The sequence below is a fragment of the Nyctereutes procyonoides genome, unplaced genomic scaffold (genome assembly GCF_905146905.1).
Source record: "Nyctereutes procyonoides isolate TBG_1078 unplaced genomic scaffold, NYPRO_anot_genome, whole genome shotgun sequence".
Lineage (NCBI taxonomy): Eukaryota > Metazoa > Chordata > Mammalia > Carnivora > Canidae > Nyctereutes > Nyctereutes procyonoides.
The window spans coordinates 41,601,679-41,615,746 of record NW_026575030.1 but is presented as its reverse complement, the minus strand read 5'-3'; the positions used below and the strand labels follow the sequence as shown (position 1 = coordinate 41,615,746).

At 43.4% G+C, this 14,068-nt stretch overlaps 1 protein-coding gene and 1 long non-coding RNA gene across 5 annotated transcripts in view; one reads left to right on the top strand and one right to left on the bottom strand.

Moving 5' to 3' along the window:
- The first annotated feature begins 42 nt into the window (after positions 1 to 42).
- The window catches only part of CEP97 (centrosomal protein 97), a 37,957-nt gene continuing 23,931 nt past the window's right edge, over positions 43 to 14,068 (top strand). For 2 of the 4 annotated variants that reach the window (XM_055315858.1, XM_055315855.1), the window contains exons 1-3: positions 53 to 396; positions 2,650 to 2,701; positions 13,074 to 13,246. In XM_055315858.1, coding sequence (XP_055171833.1) covers positions 13,204 to 13,246 — 43 coding nt within the window. In that variant the 5' untranslated portion in view covers positions 53 to 396; positions 2,650 to 2,701; positions 13,074 to 13,203. Of the gene's footprint in view, positions 397 to 2,649; positions 2,702 to 13,073; positions 13,247 to 14,068 lie in introns of all 4 variants that reach the window. The other 2 variants (XM_055315857.1, XM_055315856.1) reach the window with 2 other exon arrangements.
- On the bottom strand, positions 2,650 to 13,910 carry LOC129503648 (uncharacterized). The gene is made up of 3 exons (XR_008663230.1): positions 13,323 to 13,910; positions 8,432 to 8,515; positions 2,650 to 5,444 (listed from the first exon to the last, which is right to left on the bottom strand). It is a non-coding gene; the product is annotated as an uncharacterized LOC129503648 (long non-coding RNA).

Below are 14,068 nucleotides of genomic sequence, written 5' to 3'. Positions count from 1 at the left end.
CCGGCGCTCGGCGATGACGTCAGCCACAGCCGCCTCCTTCCGCTGGGGGCGGGGCCGGCTCGCGGGGCGCGGGGCGAGCGGTCGGTCTCTCCGCGGCGGCGTCTCCTGCGGTCGGGGGTCCTGAGCGTGGTCCTGCCGCGCCGAGTGGGACCTGCACAGTCCGGTGACCGACAGCCAGTACCCACAGGTGAGACTTCAGGTCGCACAGCCTTCGCGCTGCCCGGCCAACTTCACCAACAAAATCAAATTTTAACGGTTTCAGCTTTGGAAAATAGTGATGCCGTCTGAAGTGGCTCCCACGCCTTGCACTGATTGGCGCTCATGGAGTTCTCTTTCTGCGCTAGGAATCATGCTGGAGCGTTCACACGCACTTGTGTAGAGTTTGCAAAATCCCCAGTGAGTACGCGCCAAGGCCCTGCGAAGTGACGCCGCCCGCCTGTCTGGGAAGAGCTAGGCGCCACCTTCCGCCCACTGCAGCCCGGGGCCGGTGGTGGGACGGTGAAGGGCAAAGCCCTTGCCCGGAGGCTTGGGAAAGGGAGCCCTGGCCAAGCCCACGGGGGGCGGGGGGGGCAGTGCCTCGATAGCTTGAACCCCCCCGTGACGCTAGAAACGAGCATGTTGGGGGGTGATGGAAGGAGGCAGTCCTTGAATTGCGTGTTGCAGGGTTTGACTAGGAAACAAAAATGCAATGATTGAAGCTGCCTGTGTAAGCTGCTCCCTCTAAAAAGCATCGGTAAGTGGTAGGTGGAAAGATCTGTGAAGTCCAACGAGGTGGCTGGCTGATGTTAAGAAAGCTGCACGGTTATGCTGGAACCAGTCTCAAGAGTGAGCTCATAGAGGGGCACCTGGCTGCTCAGTCAGTGGAGCGAGTGACTCTTGATCTTGGGAGTGTGAGTTCGAGCCCCACCTTGGGCATAGAGATTACTTATAAATAAGATCTTAAAAAATAAGAATGAGTTAATAGAGATCAGCGTGGAATCAAAAAGCAAAGGGGAGGAATTTGACATTCCAACCAACTCTTACCAGTTTTTCAGAATACCTGGTTACTTGGAATACGTTGTTTAAATAGACTATGGGCAGATGGACGCCTCCGGCTCCCATGGCTTGATGAACTTAGCTATGACATTCATACAGCTCTCTTTGTTTATTATTATTATTATTATTATTATTTGCTCTCTTTGTGTTAAATCACTCCTGATTAAACAGATGTTTGATCATTTGGAAAAAAAAAAAAAAAAAAGAGAGAGAGAAGAAAACGACCTGGCTTCTATAGGCAATAAGGCCCAGCTGGAATGCGTAGAGGATGGGGCCAAGATTTATAAGCAGGAATTTGGTCCACAGAACCCCAGGATTTATAGTACCTTCCCAAGCATTTTAGGAAGATTTTATTTTACTGGTCTTCAAAATTAAGTTTGGCCTGAGTAGCTCTGTGGAGGAAAAGCAGAAAACTAGACCTTAGGGATTTTAGGGCTTTTACTCTTTCTTGGAGGGCATTCTTGAGCTGGCATCTTAGGGTTCTTTGTAACACATTGTATATATCACACCTTAAATTATGCTCAAACACTCTTAGAATAAGAAGAAAATATACAGAAGCCTCTAAAGGTATTTTATATACTGTCATAAAACGGCTTCCAACACCATCTATAAATTTCTGGTGACTTTATCCTTCTCTCTCTCTCTCTCTCTCTCTCTCTCTCTATTATTTATTTTTTTGGAGCCTGATGCGGGGTTTGAACTCACAACCCTGAGATCAAAATCTGATCTGATCTTAGACCAAGAGTTGGCTGTTTAACCAGCTGAGCTGCTCAGGCATCTGTTGACATTCTCTTTTATAGGCAAAAGGCTCAGCTGTCCTTCATTTTATTTATTTTTTTTTTTTTATGGAGCAATACTGAACCAACATTGGCCTTCTCAGCCTCTTGTATCTCCTGAGAACAGAGCATTCTGCTGTTCGTTGCCTCTTCACCTTTCACTATACTTACTTGCTATATTAGTTTCCTGTGGTCACTGTAACAAATTACCGCAAACTTGGTACCTTAAAAGTTCAGAAATGTATTCTTTAGTTTCTGCAGGCTAGAAGTCTAAAATATCACTGGGTTGAAATCAAGTATCCTTGCTCCAGAGTCTGAAAGCTCAGGGGCAGAACATGTTCCTCATGTTCCTCTCTCTTCTGTTTCCACTCAGATAAACCCTCTGGAATTCTATATGAGAAACTATGAGATCATATATGTTTGTTGGTTTAAACTGCTACGTTGGGATCCCTGGGTGGCGCAGCGGTTTGGCGCCTGCCTTTGGCCCAGGGCGTGATCCTGGAGACCCGGGATTGAATCCCACGTCGGGCTCCCGGTGCATGGAGCCTGCTTCTCCCTCTGCTTGTGTCTCTGCCTCTCTCTCTCTCTCTCTCTCTCTCTCTCTCTCTCTATCATAAATAAATAAAAAAAAAATAGAAAAAAAATAAACTGCTATGTTTAGGGGCACCTGATTGGCTCAGTTAAGTATCTGCCTTCTGCCCAGGTCATATACCAAGGTCCTGGGATCAAGTTCTGAATCAGGGAGCCTGCTTCCACCTCTCCCTCTGCCATTCCCCCCTGCTGTGCTTATGCACGTGCACTCTCTGTCTCTCCAATAAATTCTTTTTTTTTTTTTTAGACTATGTTCAGGAATACTTTGTCGACATAGCAACAGATAATTAATAGAGAAGGTAAGGAAAATTTTTTTAAAGATTTATTTATTTATTTATGACAGACATAGAAAGAGGCAGAGACACAGGCAGAGGGAGAAGCAGGCTCCATGCCAGGAGCCCGACGTGGGACTCGATCCTGGGACTCCAGGATCGCACCCTGGACCAAAGGCAGGCGCCAAACTGCTGAGTCACCCAGGGATCCCCTAGGAAATTGTGAAGATGGGAACTTAGTGAATAATTATATCATTTATCCAAAGGTCAGATAGGAGAAAGCATGTTTGTGAGGCAAAGGGTCAATTTTGCAAAGTTGGAGCTCAAGGTGCCTATAGCATGTTAAGGTGGAGCTGTGTTTTAGGACGTTAAACAAGTTCAAAAGAGTATTCGGAAAAGGATATATTTTAAGAGTAATGGACATATAGGTGATAGAATATGTGTGATAACATCACCTAGTGTTACAGGCTGGCTTCTATGGAAGCGCTTCCTGAGACTGCGTTTAGCATGCAAGATGTTCATTAGGGATCAAGTCCTGTGAAAGGAGAGGGGAGAAAGCAATATGAAGCAGCAGTTTAAATAAATTACTGGTCTAACTAAACCTCAGTCAATCCCAGCAGGAGCTCTTGAACAGTTATTGCCTGTCAGAGCATTCCATGTTGGGCCAAATAATCAACCCTGTTTATACCCCCACCTTGTCCCTGGATGTGTGTTGCCCCCAGAGAGATCATGAGCCAAGTAAAGTGGTTCTCAGTAGCTAAGCCAGACCCTACTGCGAGTTGAGGATGCCAGTGACAATGATCAATGTTCACTGTTCGGCAGCAAGCCTTTGCTTGAAGAGGGATATGGATATTGCATCTCTGTGTCTACCAACTCTAGAAAGAGCAACTAGAATGAGTTCGTGCAAAAGAATCCAGGAATACCAATATTTAAGGGATAAGGGACTGGAGAGAGAATTATCTGAAGAAGCCTGGGCAGATGAGGTCAAAGGAAATAGAGATCCATGATAGTCACTTCAGAGAAGCCTATGGAAGAGACTTGACAATGCTAAAAGCCACATAAAGTTCTAGTAAGACGACAGGAACATAAACATGAATGCCTTTGGAATGACTTTACATTCCATTTTTAATGTTTCTTCCCATAGAGTTCTCTTTACAGGTGTGGGAGGGACATACCTTTTTTAGAACCTACTACCATAGTTCCTGGAAGGCTGGTCAGTCCCAAGACTCTCAGGCATTGACTTCAGGGAAGGCTTTGAAAGGAATGCCTAATAACTAGAAAGTAACTGGTTTAAAAACTATATAGCATTGGAGCACCTGGGTGGCTCAGTCAGTTAGGCAGCTAACTGGGGCTCAGGTCATGATCCCAGGGTCCTGGGATTGAGCACCACATCAGGCTCTCTGCTCAGTGGGGACCCAGCCTCTCCCTCTGCCTGAATCTCCCCCTGCTTGTGCTACTGTGCATGCACACTCTCTGTCATATAAATAAAATCTTAAAAAACAACAACAAAACTATACGGCATTAAAAAGTATGAAGTTGGGGCACCCAGGTGGCTCAGTCAGTTAACTGCCTTCAGCTCAGGTCATAATCCTGACCAGGGTCTTGGGATCGAGCCCCATGTCAGGGTCCCTGCTCAGCAGGGAGCCTGCTTCTCCCTCTGCAGCTTCCCTTGCTCTCTCTCACATGATGTGTCTCTCTCAAATAATAAAAATCTTTAAAAAAATATGAAGCTTTCTTTAAAATTATGAAGCATTAAGGAATGCCTGGCTGCTCAGTTGATAGAGCGAGCATGTGACTCTGGATCTTGGGGTCATGAGTTCAAGCACCACATTGGGTGTAGAGATTACTTTAAAAAATAAAATTATGAAGCATCATTAAAATAAGTTACGAGTATTCTTTAAAATCTAAATCTAATCAAGTATTCATATCTACTGATTATATGATATACAGGGGACAGGAACATGTGAAACAATTCCACATGGATGCAGTTGGCATCTGTGAATTGAAAGGAGATTAGAGCCTATGGATAGGACTACCTGCACAAATAATTTCCAGTGTAAAATGAAAGAGGGGTCCCCTTTTTCAAATATCAGGATAAAGGTATAAAATAACTAAGCTATTTCATTTCTTCAGTAATCTATCTCTTGACCTCTCATGGTGTTTTTTCATTCGCTATTTAACGTCATCTCCCTCAGGCAAGGACATTTGCTAGGGCCTTGCAGCCCCTCAGGTGCCCAGGGACCCGCCCTGTCACTTGATGCATGTATTGGAACACACGGGGCCCGGCCAGCTTTTGGGTTGCTCCTACTATGAGGTTCTAGACCAATATGTTACACCCCACAGAGGGTGGGAGAAGGCTGTGGCCTTCTTCTTACACTGTACTCCTGGCCTAACCCATATGGAATAGGCAATCCTGTGGGATGTGTTATGTACATGGGTCCTGGATGGGGTGGGCATCCAGCTGCTTGCGGGGTGCATGGCAGTGCCCCTAGCTTCGGTGAGTGTAGTGCAGGAGCTAGTGTTAGCAAACTGCAGAACCAGCCACTCTCTGAACACTCACTAGAAAGTGTGGCAGCCGGAAGGGGACCTGCCTGTGAGCTGAAGCTCCAAGGCCCAGGCATATGCCCTATTGTCCACATTGTACTTCACTTACAGAACACAAAACGATGATCGCTTTCCAAGACAGCAAGTGCAGAGCATTAAACCCTAAGTGTTCTGGGCATCAGGCCTGTGCAACTGCATTGGTTCCACAACTTGAAAGTGGCTCTACCTATGGATAAAAAGAAATTTAAGAACTTCCTCAACCAATTGCAACATATGGGTCTTATTTGAGGCCTGATTTGAACAAACATACTGGACAGACCACAGGGGTAATTTGAATACTGACTGGATTTTTGATGATACTAGGATATATTGTTAATCCTTTCAGTGTTCTTTTTTTTTTTTTAAGATTTTATTTATTTGTGAGAGAGACACAGAGAGAGAGAAAGAGAGGCAGAGACACAGGCAGAGGGAGAAGCAGGCTCCATGCAGGGATCCCGATGTGGGACTCGATCCCGGACTCCAGGGTCATGCCCTGAGCTGAAGGCAGGCGCTAAACCACTGAGCCACCCAGGGATCCCCTCCTTTCGGTGTTCTAATTGCATTGTGGTCATGTTTAATTTTAAAAAGTGTTCTTATATTTCTAGATATATACTAAATATTTACAGATGAAATAGCATGATGGAAAAGAGAAATAGCGTGATGGTTGGAATTTGTCTTTTTTTTTTTGTTTTAAAGATTTTTGAATTTATATATTCATGATAGACACGGGGGTGGGGTGGGGGCTGGGCAGAGACACAGAGGGAGAAGGGAGAAGCAGGCTTCATGCCAGGAGCCTGATGCGGGGGGATTCAATTTAATATGAGAGAGCAGCCAGTGGGTAAGGGCATGGATAAAAAAATGACCTGGACTGGATAGGAGTTGAAGCTAGTAATAGGTAGGAGTGTTCATTAAAATAGTCTCTAGGTTGTTATGTATTCTTTTAAATATTTTTCTCTGATAAAAAGTTTCAAACAATTATAATTTCGTTGTATGTAAATTCTACTTTAAAAGAAAGGAAACTGGGACACCTGGGTGGCTCAGTGGTTGAGCATCTGCCTTCAGCTCAGGGCATGATCCCACATTTGGGGATTGAGTCCCACATCGGGCTCCCTGCATGGAGCCTGCTTCTCTCTCTGCCTTTGCCTCTGCCTCTCTCTCTCTCTCTCATGAATAAGAAAATAAATTTTTAAAAATAAAATAAAAGGAAACTAAAAACATGTTACTAGTTAATGAAATATTGGCTTAATAGGGGACATGTACTGAAACTTCAAAAAAACAAGATGGATGAAGGGATACATAAATGGATAGATGTGTGATAAAGCAAACATAATAAAATGATAAAAGAATTGAAGTAGTGAGTTTACGAGTGCTCACAGAATTCTTTCAAATTTTCTAGATGTTGGAAAATTTTCATAATAAAATGTTGGAAGATATTTAAAGGGAGCCATCTTCTGGAAGAAACTGGTATTACCAATTGGCTCAAAAGTGCAAGAGGAACAAAGCATGGCGTTTGTTATATATATAATAACTGCTTATTTTGTCTCATATTCTGTTCTCATTCATGAATTCAAGCTGTCTTTCTTTGGCTGGAAATCTTTCCTTCCTTCCATTGGCTAAATTCCTACTCAGATTTTACTTCATCTAAAACGGTGATCTGCAAATAGTAAATATTTTAGGCTTTGTGGGCTAACAAGCAAGATTGAGGACATTATATAGGCATTTATAAAACGAGAAAAAATTTTTCACATTTTCATTGATGAGGTTTAAAATAACACAGTATTGAGTATGAGTTTTTGTAAAACAGGTCTAAAGAGAAAAATGAAATTCTTTTGGGGAGAGGTGGAGGATAGACATTTCTCTTAATTAGGGATCAAAGTTATTCCTTACCATTAAAATCAATTACCATTCAAGTCAATGTTTGTAATCCTAATCTGTAAGGAGATTTACATTGGAAAATCTATTTTCACTCAGATAAAAACTGGTAAATATTAATATCAATTGCAGGGCATATAATGAGCAGGTCAATCTTTTGTAATGCAATTACAGAAATAGATACTTCTTTTGTTATTTTCCTTTTAGAATGATTAGTAATTACTAACAATTGAAAGTTAAGTTAAAGCTCAATTGCACAGTTAAATGGGTCTTAAAATATAGAAATTTCCTTTGTATATTCATGGAGGTCTTTCTTTTTTTTTTTTTTATTTATGATAGTCACAGAGAGAGAGAGAGAGAGAGAGGCAGAGACACAGGCAGAGGAAGAAGCAGGTTCCATGCACCGGAAGCCCGATGTGGGATTCGATCCCGGGTCTCCAGGATCGCGCCCTGGGCCAAAGGCAGGCGCCAACCCCCTGCGCCACCCAGGGATCCCATGGAGGTCTTTCAATACTGCTAAAAATGTAGTTTGAGATCAAAAATATAATCACTGCAGATTTGTGTGAGAATGGAAATCTTTTTAACTTGTAAATCTAATAATGCTATTTTTTTTGTCAAAATGGCTTTACTTTTGAATAAGTTTTGCATGTAAGTGCTGTGTTGTCTTATACTGTTAGGTTGAATTCATTAAGCATAATTAAATGATCAAAATTAGTAAATTAGCAAAAATGAATTTTAAAGCCTTGTTAGCGTTCCGTAGTAGTGGTCAGAGGAGTTCTTTCCATTTAGAAAAATTTCAATCTTTACTCTGAGCTTAAAAAAAAAATCACTATTGGGGCGCCTGGGTGACTCAGTTGGTTGAGCATCTCACTCTTGGTTTTGGCTCATGTTAGGATCTCAGGGTCATGAGATTGAGCCCTGCATCCACCCAGCTCCATGCTCAGCAGGGAGGAGCTCTGCACCTTTCCCAGCTTGTGTTCTCTTTCTCTCTCTCTCTCTGTCTCAAATCAATCAATCGATCAATCTGAAAAAAAAAAATCAGAATAAAACATTATCAAATGCTCCCCCATCCTTCTACATGCTCATGCTCTCTCTCTCAAATGAAAGTTAGAACTTTTTATTTACACAGTCATTTAATTTTCAATTGAGAATATGATGAATCACTTTTATAGGTTATAGGTTTCACTGCCTTTTGGAAACACTTCAAAAAACATGATCAATAAAACAAAAATGTGTCAAGGATTCCTGTATTACTCTTTTATACAAAAGACAACTTCTTCACAGTTAATTAGGTAAAGGTACCTGAAAAATATCTCAGAGTGGCTTTATTCTTGAAATTTATTTGTACTTCCACCTTATTTTCTCAGATATTAGCTGATGTATTACCTGGGGAAAAAAATAAAAATTTTAGTGTATCATTGAGATGGCCAGCTCATTTATATTCATTATTTTGGTGCTTACGTTTATTTAGAATTAATTTATCCATTTATTTATAACTGATGCTTTAAGACTATTCTGTCTACCAAAGAAATCTTAATTGCTTTAGAGAATGGTGAGCTAGCAGTTTACATCCAGTGGGCATGGTGGAGATAATCATTCACTGGTTCCCTAACCTGTTTCCTCTCTCTGGAAGAGCTTCCTATTTATTCAGCCCTAATCTCTGGACAGAAGCACAAATGGAATCTTTTTATAATAATAATGCAGAGCAATCAGCTTCTCTGTCCAAATAATATTATTGTAGAATTTTCTTACTGAAATTTTTAAACTTTGGTTCTAACTTTTTTTTTTTTAATTTACAGACCTCTTCAGTAATCTGAAAGAATTTCAGCCTTTCTTCCAGACAAGTGGACAGAAAAAACACACGAAAATATTAGTGTACAGCTTTTTGCGCATTTGGGTTTTGTTATCGTGTGACAGCTATTAAGTAATAATAATAATGAGGAAAGTTAGTAGTCATTTAGGATTTCTAGATAACCCATGAATAGATATATCATCATATCTATGGGAAGGCAGTCTTTCCATGTCACATGGAAGAGAAAGACTTACATAGGTCACATATAAGAAAGCAAGACTATAAGAGTCTCCCAATGAATAGTGAGCAAAGAAGAAAACATTTTATTTTATGCACCTAAACTTCACATAAATATTTTTTTACTGTAAAAAAATCATTTTCAAAATCCTTACAGTATCAAAATTTCCCCAAAATTCTTTATATTGAGATAGAAACTAAAGGGACCCCATGAAAAAACTAGTTTTTTGCTCCTTTTCCTGCTTATATTCTTGCTAAGACCTGGATCCCTGCCATACACATGGCTTAAAGTACCAATACTGTATGTCCTCCTTGTAAATGTCAAGGAGTTAGTGATTTCTTTGGAGTCTTCCAGGACAATAGATAACATCTAAGGAGTGACTAGGTGACGTCATCATGATGTTTTCTAAGACCAGGTACTCCAGACACCTTGACAGCAAGACCCCGGCTCCAGGGCATAAATGGCTTCTGGAGACACTTGAATACTTGCTCTTGTTTTGACTACTACCTAGGTGCCTGACAGGACAGGTACACCTGACCACCGTCCTCAGAAAAAACTGCAGACCTCAAGCAAAGAGGAGATTCATTTTCCTTTTCCTTGCTGGGTCTCCTAGATGCTCCATCTGTAATCTTCTCTCTATATATCTTCAATAAACTCTGCTCTCACTTTCAGCTTGTGTTTTCTTCTTTCCTGCACAACACCAAGGATCCTGTTGGCTGGTCCTGTGGGACCCCCTTTGGGTCCTCAGACCAGGCCAGTCTGCATCGTTAAGAGCTGTGCAGTTTTGAAGCTTTAAAATTTCGAAATTATTATATTTATTTTTTTGAAATATAAGCTCTCATACTAATTAGAAAACCTCCTTTGGGGACACCTGGGTGGCTCAGTGGTTGAGCATCTGCCTTCGGCCCAGGGCGTGATCCTGGAGTCCTGGGATCGAGTCCCACATCAGGCTCTCTGCATGGTGCCTGCTTCTCTCTCTGCCTCTCTCTCTGTGTGTGTCTTTCATGAATAAATAAATAAAATCTTTAAAAAAAAAAAAAAAAACCTTTGTTTTGTCAAGATGTACTATCCACAAACATTGTTCTAGCTTCCTGTCTATCTCTCTGTGTTATCTAAACTTGTATATAATGCTCTCCTGAAACTGCCCTCTTAAAGGTTATCCTCCACTGTTAAAACAGTCTCCTTCCTGCCACTGTGCTACTATTCAGTTCATCATTGTTATATGAGCAGTTTAACCTTCTAAAACACAAGTTTCATTTTGTCAATCTGTCACTCAAGGACACCAAATGAAAATTAGTGGAATGAATGGTGAGAGGTAGGGTGAGGTCAGATTGAAAGTTGAGTTTCAAAAGGGAAGTAGTTGAGGAAGGGATTAACATGATATAGGTGTTTTAGTCACCCCTGTAGCAGTTGGCAGATGCATTAGAGATGCAGGACATGAGTCAGGGCTTTTAGCTATTGCAGAGATCAGGAACACTGTGATGATAGGAAGGAAAGTGTTATGGAGCCTAGACTTGACCAAAAAACAATGCTACTTCGTTGAGAGGTTCATAGTATTGCTTAGTAGAATCCTCCTATTTGATTTGAGCTTGCAGGTTTAAAAGATCTACAAGGTGAGACAATTTAAAGTGTAGCAATTTGATTTTAGTTGTACAAGCTGTATCTGAAGCACAAAAGAGTTTCTGCCCTGTGATTTTATTGTGTGTGTGTGTGTGTGTTTTTTTAAGATTTTATTTATTTATTCACGAGAGACACAGAGAGGCAGAGACATAGGCAGAGGGAGAAGCAGGCTCCATGCAGGGAGCTCAACCTGGGACTCCATCCCAGGTGTCCAGGATCAGGCCGTAGGCTGAAGGCGGTGCTAAACCGCTGAGCCACCCGGGCTGCCCTGCCCTGTGATTTTAAAGGGTTGCTGGTTCACTTAGGATGTGGGACTGACTGCCCAGAAACATCTGGCCACTGTTTTATGGATCCATAACTATGCTTCATTGACTTTGTAAAAGGAGTACTTTCCTCTGCATTCTGGGTCAGATGAACCAGACAAAATTCTAATTCTGCTATTGCTATACACTTTTAGGAACCTGTGCTCCTCAGGGACCCTCTGGCCCAGGATCCCTCTCCCAGGTCATTATCCTGCCAAATTGGAGAGAACTGTAAACCCTTTCTGTCTCCCTGAGATAGAGACTCCCCTCAATCCTCACCAGATATTCCAGAGAACAAAAGTAGGAGGTAGTACTAAAACTTGCTTTGTTCTTATACCTTTATACTAAGATTGTGCTTTCTAAATAAGGAGTCTCTTGGTTAGATGAGAAAGATTCCTAGTCTTTTTTTTTTTTAAGATTCCTAGTCTTAATTACCTCTTCAGAACTAGGAAATTTGTCTTCAGAATACAACAGTGAGAAATAGAGTAAAAGAGTTAAGGTGGGTGAGAGAGGAAGACAAATACCATATGATTTCACTCATGTGGAATTTAAGAAACAAAACAGATGAACATAGGGGAAAGGGATAAAAAGAGAGGCAAATCATAAGAGACCCTTAACTATGGAGAACAAACTGAGTCTTGATAGAGGGAAGGTGGGCAGGGAGATGGATTAAGTAGGTGATGGGTATTAAGGTGGGCACTTGTGATGAGCACTGGGTGTTCTATGTAAGTGATGAATCACTAAATTCTACACCTGAAACTCAGTTTTTTAAAAATTTATTTACTTGGAGGGGAAGAGCAGAGGGAAGGAGAGCAGCAGACTCCCCGCTGAGCATGAAGCCCAACTTGGATTCCCACCATCCTATGACACCAAGATCATCACCTGAACCAAAATCAAGAATCAGACCCTCTATTAACTGAGTCACCCTGGTGCCCCTAACCTGAAACTCATTTTGCCATATATGTTAACTAATTGAAATTTAAACACTTGAAATTTAAAAAAAAAAAAAGACAAAGGGGTAGGTGTAGTTCCTGAGATCAGAGGAGAACCCAGGAAGGAAGGCTCACAGGACCAAGGGCCTGGGAATCCCAAAGTGTGAGTTACTGTTATTTTCCCAAACAGAAATGATCAGAGATTTTGTACATTGCTGTTTCAGAAAGTGGGGAGTTCGAGTAAAGGCTGCAAGAGGGAATGGAGGCATGTGTAATAGAAACTGGAAGTTCCCTTTGTACATCTATTAGGTTGGTTTCTCACTTCCCGTGAGAACAGCTTCATTACCACCTGCCCCCACTTGCAGCCTATGCTAATGTCTTTATCTACCTCTGAACTCCTTAGAGTCTACCCATCTTTTAAGCGCTAGTTCAGTTTCACTTCCTTCAAGTCTCTGAAGATTATTGTTTCCATTTCTTTCTCCATTCGCTGAGATCTTGTGTTAATAGATACAATCATACTAGTTAGTAGGTCATAGTTACAGCAAAAGTGTGAGCCTCCTCCCTTTGAGTCAGGCTGTGTAATTCTTGAGTTTGGTGACTACATTGTAAAATTCTTTTGGGTACTCGTTGCAAAAATTCTAGGTTCATACTTCTTAAAAAACACCCTTAGGTCCCAAGTTATGTTATTCAAGAACCAATTAAAAATACTGTGCGAAACCTTCTATCCCAGAATGCTTTAAATTTTCAAATGAGATGTATCCGTTTGCTATCTCGACACGATTACGCAAGTCATTCCTCTAGCAGAGTAAGACACTTTCAACTTATTCAGAATTGTCCAAAAAAAGGGGCGGCCACCCCAGGGACTTCTAGCAGTGAGCGCTCCACTTCGATCTGAGACCTTATGATGATCTCAATGGTAAAAGTGTCAAATTTCGCAGACACCTGTTAAAGGCAGCAAAACGATCCTCTCTCAGTAGCTTGCTTACGTGTCCGGTAAGGGGGCTGACCCGGGTTCCTAATCCCACCGCGGCTCAGTCTAACCCGAGTTTTACATCGTTAGACGCAGGCAGCCGACCGGGCCGTCTGGTCGCGGTGCACCCTGGGAGCTGTAGTTTCCGGCTCCGTCCTCCTGACTCCAAGCTCCGAGCCGCGGGAGGACGGTTGCTTGGTATTATTAGCAAGCGGGAAGTATGGCGGTGGCGCGCGTCGACGCGGCTTTGCCCCCTGGAGAAGGTAAGGCGGTCCCTTCCCCCCGCCCCGAACCCTTGAGTCCTAAGGTTTACTCCGTGGAACTAAATTAAATAGTTACCTGGCGGAGAGAAGAAACCTGGGTTTAGGGATGCAGCTCTGTACCAGCTCCTTTGATGCGGGGCTGTGGGCGTCGCGGGGCCGCGCTCCCCTCTGGGAGTTGTAGTTCCCGGCTGCTGCCTCGCTCGGCGGCTTTGCGGCGAGGGCCGGGCTGGGGACTACATTCCCAGGGCCCTTTGCGCGGCCGGGCGCTTGGCGCCCGCGCTTCTGAGGCTGCCCGGGTGGTGGGTTTCGGGCTGCGGTGACCTTTCCTGGGTGTTTACTTTGAATTCTGGGTCCCCGAGGGGAAATTGCCGGAGCTCCCTCTTTGGCTTTACGCCTTTCCCTTCTCCTCTCGGCTCCCCGTCACCTTCAGGAAATCGTCTTTCAAACCTAGCTCCCGAGACCGACGTTAACCCCTTTTTTGGAAGTGTTCGGTGGCCGTGATAAGAGCTCGGGGGACCGGGAGCCCCAGTTCCCCACCCCTGGTTCTGGGACCAGGACCTGGGGTCGGTTCGGTCGCTCCCCAGCGTGTGCGGGCTTCCGTGGCCCGGAGTCGCCTGGCAGGAGCCGAGCTCCTTTGTTTTGGTTACAGCCCCGAGGCTCCGCAGCTGCCTTCTGGGTCGGGGGTCGGGCGGCGGGTCGAGGCCTCCCCGCGGCTTGGGTCGGGGTCGTTATCGGGGGCCGCGATTCGGGCGGGGGGGCGGGGGGGCGGGGAGGGCGGGGGGCGGAGGTTCCATGAGGTCTGTCGACCCCGTGGACTTTTCC